The 8025-nt window shown below is 35.2% G+C and overlaps 1 protein-coding gene across 1 annotated transcript; it reads left to right on the forward strand.

Annotated features, from left to right (window-relative positions):
- Positions 2004 to 3385, forward strand: LOC110266106 (probable boron transporter 7). Its single transcript, XM_021110016.1, has 2 exons — positions 2004 to 2890; positions 2995 to 3385. The coding sequence occupies exons 1-2, from the start codon at positions 2624 to 2626 to the stop codon at positions 3136 to 3138; spliced, it is 411 nt and encodes a 136-aa protein (XP_020965675.1). The 5' UTR covers positions 2004 to 2623; the 3' UTR covers positions 3139 to 3385.

The raw sequence follows: 8025 nt of genomic DNA on the forward strand, positions 1-8025 counted from the left end.
ATGATTTTTCTATTTTTTTTATATATAAAAATTTTAAACTATTGAATACAATTCACTATAAAAGTTTTTTTAATAACATTTACTATTAAAAAAAAAATTTTTTTTTTATAATATCTCTAGTTTTAAACAAGAATAAAAAAAATATGGAAAATTTATTAATTAATTAATAAGTTTAATCTTCACAAAAAATCACATGATAACCTGAATTTTAATTTTTTTTAAAATATATTTAATATCTAATCATTTAAGATCGTATTTTTAAGATTTTTAAAAATTTATTTTTTAAAAAACCTATCCAAACAAATCTTATATATCAAACAAAAATCCTAAGTGTGTGTATTTGTGCCACGCTCTATCTTCTCCTACTTATTGATATTCCATCACATTGAACAAACAAAAACCCAAACCCTAACCTTAATTGTCCAACGGGAATGAGCCAGGATGAATGCGATCTTCCGGAAGGCCTGATTTGGGAAATCTTGCTGTGGCTTCCAGGGAGGCTCCTCCTGCAGCTGAGGACCGTCTGCCGTTCATGGAACTCCCTCATCTCCAGCCATGAATTCGTCATGCACCACCATCAACGCTCAACTCAGCCTCGATTAGTGTATTGTAGTTTGGAATCTGAGGGGATTGACTTCATGCAGTGCTCTGTATCATCTCTTCTTTATAATAAGCAACCAACTAGAATCGAGCCACTTCAGATGAAATACAAAATCTTTCAGGGATCTTGCAACGGGTTGCTTTGCTTGTGTGAAGGTCTTCCCTATAAAAATCTAACGTTGTTCAATCCTTGTACCCGTTGGGTATCCCTAATCGTTCCATTCGAGTACCCCCACGGCGATGATCCACACCCTGTATTTTGTGGCTTTGGGTATGATGCCCTACGTAACAAGTATAAGTTTGTTACGTGTTCTAGGACATCCATTACTGCCGGTGGATTGGGAGGTAGAGCTAAAGTTTGCAGCTTGGATGCAAATCCTTCTTGGAAAACGGTTGATCATCCCATGTTTCCATATTTTACATGTTGTCATAGTGGCACATTTGTGAGCGGCAGTCTCAATTGGATAGCGCATGATCATCCTAGTAAGAATAAGGAGGATGATGATCCATTTAAACTATTGGAGTGGTTCATTCTTACCTTTGAGATGGAAACGGAGTCTTTTGGTCGATTATGCCTACCTAGAAACAATCACACTTATCCAGGCTTCTATGGCGAGGTCCCTTCTTTGCATGTCCTCAAGAACCTTCTTTCTATATGTTTTCATCCTGCCTATGAGAACACGGCTGCTTTTACTATTTGGATAATGAAGGAGTATGGAGTTGAAAAATCTTGGACTATACTGTTAACAATCCGATTCAGGGATGGAATAATCCCGCCAAATATTTGGCTAGAACCCTTGTACATCTCGGAAGATGATATTCTTTTGGCATTAGGAAAATTTTATCGAGGCAAATTGTTTGCGTATAATTTTCGTATAGGAAAAGTAGATATCTCAAGTAATAGTTTGTCCATTTATCCCTTGTCTAAGCTTTCGAATGGAAGGTTTTTTCATGGTTACCATGAAAGTTTGATTTCATGTTTACCTTAAGATTAATTTCTGGAATTCCATATTATATATTTATTCTTGGACTCCATAGCGTCCCTTCTAATTATTAAATAAAATAATTTAATTTATGTATGCTTTCTTAACCCTATGATTGTTGTTCCTTTTTGCAAATTCACAATATTCATGTTATGTTAAAAGTGAACAAATTATTAGTAGGTTCAAATCTTTCGAACTATTCTAATATGCACAAAAAATAATTTACAAATATATCTCATTAGGGTTTAATAATAATAATTATTTTTTTATATTTACCGCAAATATTTTTAAAATTTATCTAATTAAACCCTGATTCCTCATCGTACTTTTCAATTTATCTATAAAGCTATCACTACCTACTCCACTTTTCTCTGGTCTCTGCTATCATCGTCACCGTCCAATCCGGCACTCTCTGTCAGTCTCAGCCCATCTTTTGACGTCGCTATTAGGCTCTTTCTCCCCGTCGTTCATTTTCAGTATCTCTCTTCTATCTTCTCTCCTTTTTCTTCGAGTTGTCGTCAACGCCGTGGTGCTCGATCTCCCCTTTCACACTCTACTTCCAAAGTTTCAATGGAGCCTCAGCTATAGATGAGCACCTACCAGTCAGGGTTAAAGAGCAAAGAATTTCCAACTTATTGCAGTCCATTCTGATCGGCCTATCCGTTTTAGCCATCTCTGTTATCAAAAGGATACCTACCTCCGTTTTATGGGGATATTTCGCTTACATGGCAATCGATAACCCGGCAATCAATTCTGGGAAAAGATACTACTTCTCTTCGTCACTAAGAGCCGCCGTACCAGTATATAATTTGTTACTATTTAGATCGAATCAGATCAGATAAGTTCATTCATACACTTTTTCATAAATAATGCTACACATCCAAGTCTTTTTGTTAATCAAGTTCAACGTAGTTAGTCTAACATAACAAAAATCAGTTATAACTAGCACTGGTCAACACTAGTTGGACTTAGTTCATAAATAGATTTGGATTTGTAATATTACTCTTTTTCGTAGACTCTTTTGCTAATGATTTTTTTTTATGAGCAGAATTTTGGAAGGTTCTCATGCCTCATATGTGGAGACGGTACCATATAAAACGATAGTTACTTTTACAGCCTTGCAAATATTATACTTTGGAATCTGTTTTGGGTTGACATGGGTGCCAGTAGGTGGAATCTTGTTTCCACTACCATTCTTCCTTCTCATTGTTATAAGGGAACGCTTGCTTCCCAAAATGTTCAACCCGGACCATCTCAAAGAACTTGATTCCTCTGAATATGAGAAGGTTGAGGGTGCTCCGCAACCGGTAGGATCCATTGTCCTTCTTTTGCTCAATAAATTATTATCTCGTTTGTTCAGATGATGACATGCATAAAATTTGTTTGTTTGTTTCTTTTCTTGCAACATAAGGAACCTGACACCGAAGACAGCGGAGAAGAAGATGAGTTCTGTGATGCAGAGCTATTGGATGAGATGACAACACACAGGGGAGAGTTGAAACATAGAAACGTGAGCTTCGATAGAGGCCAACGCACCTCCGTTGATCATGTTTGAATCTGATGAATTTTTTCCTGCATTTTCTAAGATGCAGATAACATGATAAACATACCAGCAGGTAGAATAAGAAGGTGATCTTTTGTGGAACAAGAAAGTATTTAATCTTGAAATGCATTCAAAAAGAATGCATATCATCAAAATGTTTCAAATAAACTTTCCCTTAATTAGTTAGATTTGGAAAAGGGAGGAATAAAAATCCAATGGGTCAGATGGGATGTAGGGGAAATTGAAATGTATTATGGAAAAAGATATAAAGATATAAGAATCACTTTGAAGTTATTCTTTTATGTATTTATCCTTTTTTGGTTTACAAAAGTTATTCTTTTATTGTTTATCAGATGTATTAACACTTTTTTCTCTTATATAATACAGAGTTTGTTTTATTTCTTTTTTTCCCTTTCGAAATACATTTCCAAGTATATTTTTTTCTCTTGGGACAATATTGTAATGAGAAATATTATTTATTAGGATAAACTATTAAAAAGGCACTCGAAAATTTATATTGTTAATACAAACATGGTACACGGGATGCTACACATCCATGTAACCATGTAACCAAGTTGGCCCAACACAAAAAAAATTCAATACCATTAAATGAAACGTGAAATACACGCGTCCAACACACACGAAATCGCTCTTGTCCAATTCTTCTTCTCCCCCACGCTTCTTCTTCTCCTCCCGCGCTTCTTCTTCTCATGCTCGTTTACGCACGGAGTGTCTTCTTCTTCTTCGCCTTCTTCTTCGCGTTCTTCCTTCTCCACTTTTTTCACGTTCCTTCTTTTTCACTTGTTTTTTTCCTTATCATCATTCTTTTTTTGTTGTTGCTGCTGTATTTTTTTTTTGTCTTTTTCTCCTTCTCTCTCTAGTGAAAAAGCAGTAGAACTGTAGAAGCCTAGAAGGTGAGGAAGAAGAATTTTGAATAGTGCAGAATGAACCGAACACAATACTCATGGTGAACCGAACACAATACAATTGTATAGTACTGAGTGAACGAAACATAATTCATTATATAAAATCAAATTCAAACAGCTTTCTGTAGAATGAACCGAACACAGTACTCATGGTGAACCGAACACAGTACTCATGGTGAAACAATTGTATATATAGTACTGAGTGAACAAAACATAATTCATTATATAAAATCAAATTCAAATAACTCTGCCTACAATTTACATATTATCAATTCAATTCAATACAACTCCGTCCATTTAATTCAATTCAAATTAGCAATTGCATTCCATTCAATTCGATTCAAAATTGAATAATCCAAACTTTGTCAATTTGATTCGTTTCAGAAGAGTAATCCAAATCGTTCTCCTGTTTACCAAAAAATTATGAACCCCTAAACACTGAACCCTAAACCCAAAACTCTAAACACTAAAACCATAACCCTGAACACTGAACCTGAACCCATAAACCCTAAATCCCTAAAACTCTAAAACCTAAACCCTAAACCCTACACCCTAAAACCTAAATCCTAAACTCTAAACCCTGAACCTGAACCCTGAACTCTGAACTCTTAACCCTGAACGCTAAACTCTAAACCCTAAACCCTAAACCCTAAACCCGAACCCTGAACACTGAACTCTGAACCCTGAATGCTAAACCCTGAACCCTACCGTAAACTCTAAACCCCTAAACTCCTGAACCCTAAACCCTAAACCCTAGACCCCCTAAACCCTAAACCCTCAACTATGAACATGGTGAACCGAAATTAATACACGGGACGAACCGAAAGTTTGAAACACACTGAACTCCTGTACACTGAACCCTGAACCTATAAACCCTAAAACCCTAAACCCTGAAACCCTATCGTCATTCTTTTGTTGTTGTTGCTGCTGTATTTTTTTGTCTTTTCCTCCTCTCTCTGGTGAAGAAGCAGTAGAAGGGGAGGAAGAAGAGTTTTGAATAGTACAGAATGAACCAAACACAGTACTCATTGTGAACCGAACACAGTACTCATGGTGAATCGAAATCTTAATTATGGTGAACCGAAATCTTAATGTCTTGAAAATCATTCCCACATTTGGAACAAATTTTTCATCCACAACACAGTTGGTTTGCATGGTGAACCGAAATCTTAATTATGGTAAACCGAAATCTTAATTACGGTGAAATAATTATATAGTGCTTAGGGAACAAAACAGAATATATTCGTCCAATTTTGTTAGACTCCTTTCTTCTTACCGAACCGAAAACATGACATGGTGAATCAACTCTTTAGTACTCACCGAACCGAAAAGTTACACACAATTACTCACAGTTAGTCACAGTTACTCACAGTTACATATTATCAATTCAATTGAATTCAATTCAGATGTAGATCACCTCAGTCCATTCAATTCACTTCAGATAAAATTAGCTATTTCATTCCATTAAATTCGATTCAGAATTCAATAATCCAAACCTCATGAAATTGATGCGTTTCAGAAGAATAATCCAAATCGCAGTCATTCAATTGATTTGAAGTTGATTCATTCATTGTTTCAAATCGAAAGTGCAGATCAAAGAAGAAAACGAAGAAGAAGATGAATGACGAAGGTAATTGCGTTGAATCAATTCAGATCCATAATGCAGAGAAGAAAAACGCGAAAGAGGAGAACAACGAATTTAATTAGGTTAAAGAATAAGAAGGAGAACAGGAAGAAGAAGGTTTACGTTGAGAAACGTTGATAAAGCAAAATAAAAATTCGTTATATAAGTTATAAGTGGCGCGTGTAAAACAAACGGCGGTGTGGGGCGTGGAGTAAAAGTTACATGGATACCATCCATATAAGCTTATTGATATTCCATCACATTGAACAAACAAAAACCCAAACCCTAACCTTAATTGTCCAACGGGAATGAGCCAGGATGAATCTGATGAATGCGCATCTTCCGGAAGACCTGATTTGGGAAATCTTGCTGTGGCTTCCAGGGAGGCTCCTCCTGCTGCTGAGGACCGTCTGCCGTTCATGGAATTCCTTCATCTCGAGCCATGAATTCGTCATGCACCACCATCAACGCTCAACTCAACCTCGATTAGTGTATTGTAGTTTGGAATCTGAGGGGATGGACATCATGCAGTGCTCTGTATCATCTCTTCTTTATAATCAGCTTCAACCAACTAGAATCGATCCACTTCAGATTAAATACAAAAGCATTCAGGGATCTTGCAACGGGTTGCTTTGCTTGTGTGAAGGTCTTCCCTATAAAAATCTAACTTTGTTCAATCCTTGTACCCGTTGGGTATCCCTAATCGTTCCATTCAAGTACCCCCACGGCGATGATCGACACCCTGTATTTTGTGGCTTAGGGTATGATGCCCTACGTAACAAGTATAAGTTTGTTACGTGTTCTAAGATATCCGGTGGATTGGGAAGTAGAGCTATAGTTTGCACCTTGGAAGCAAATCCTTCTTGGAAAACGGTTGATCATCCCATGTTTCCATATTTTACATGGTGTCATAGCGGAACATTCGTGAGCGGCACTCTCAATTGGATAGCGCATGATCCTAGTAAGAATCATGATCCATTTAGAGTATTGGAGTATTTCATTCTTACCTTTGAGTTGATAACGGAGTCCTTTGGTCGATTACGTCTACCTAAAAACAATCACACTCACCCAGGCTTCTTTGGTCGATTACGCAATCACACTCACCGAGGCTTCCATGAGGACGTCCCTTCTTTGCATGTTCTCAAGAACTTTCTTTCTGTATGTTTTCATCCTGCCTATGATAACACAGCTGCTTACACTATTTGGATAATGAAGGAGTATGGAGTTGAAAAATCTTGGACTATAGTGTTAAGAATCCCATTCAATGGTAGAATAATCACGCCGGGTAATTGGCTAGAACCCTTGTACATGTCAGAAGATTATATTCTTTTGGCATACGGAGAATTTTATCGGGGCAAATTGCTTGTGTATAATTTTCGTAAAAGAGAAGTAGTTCATCCTATGATTGATATCTCAAGTGACAGTTTGTCTATTTATCCCTTGTCTAAGTTTTCGTATGGAAAGTTTTTTCATGTTTACCATGAAAGTTTGGTTTCATATTTTCCCTAAGATTAATTTCTGGGATTCCATATTATATATTTATTCTTTGTGTAAGTTTTCATGTGGAAAGTTTTTTCATGTTTACCAAGAAAGTTTGGTTTCATGTTTCTCCTAAGATTAATTTATGAGATTCCATATTATATATGTATTTTTGGACTCCATAACTTGCAGTTCTAATTATTAAATAAAATAATTTAATTTATGTATGCTTTTCTAACCCTATAATTGTTGTTCCTCTTTGCAAATTCACAATATTCATATTATGTTAAAAGGGGACAAATTAAAGCATAAATTGATAATAGTTTTATTAAAAAGATTTTTAAAACCATACCACCTGCCTACCATAAAATAAGTGGGTTTTAATAAGTACAAATGTGTTTGATAAAATCAAATTATAACTATAATTCTGTTTGGTAAAAAAAGAATTTAAAATTAAAAAGGATTATAACAGCCATAAATATAAAAATAAAATTTTGACATTAATTAATATAAAATCTTAATTTTTTTAATTTTGATAAGTATAAGACAATTTTAAAAAATTTTATCTTAAGTACTTTTAAAATTGTAGAAGACTTGGAGAAGGGAGGTTGAATCTATGACCCTCTTTTACTTTAATGAAATAAGCCTTCACTTACAAACTTTTAATTATAATCTCTTTAAACTGTGCAACGAAAATTTTATGAAACAATTTCATTTTGTCTCATAAATATCAAAAAACAGAATTTAAATTATTACCTACACAAATTTCATAGAATTCATACAATTCTTTTCTCTCAAGTTCTCAACCAAATGAACCCAATGTCTATTTAATATTTACACACTTATTCTAACGCTATATATAGCTGCATT

Source organism: Arachis ipaensis, chromosome B08, assembly GCF_000816755.2.
Source record: "Arachis ipaensis cultivar K30076 chromosome B08, Araip1.1, whole genome shotgun sequence".
Lineage (NCBI taxonomy): Eukaryota > Viridiplantae > Streptophyta > Magnoliopsida > Fabales > Fabaceae > Arachis > Arachis ipaensis.

Excerpts from the sequence above, each read along its gene's own strand:
- LOC110266106 (XM_021110016.1), top strand. The coding sequence starts at position 2,624 with ATGAGCAGAATTTTGGAAGGTTCTCATGCCTCATATGTGGAGACGGTA. Across the intron at positions 2,891-2,994 it reads TTGAGGGTGCTCCGCAACCG|GAACCTGACACCGAAGACAG; the intron begins GTAGGATCCATT and ends TTGCAACATAAG.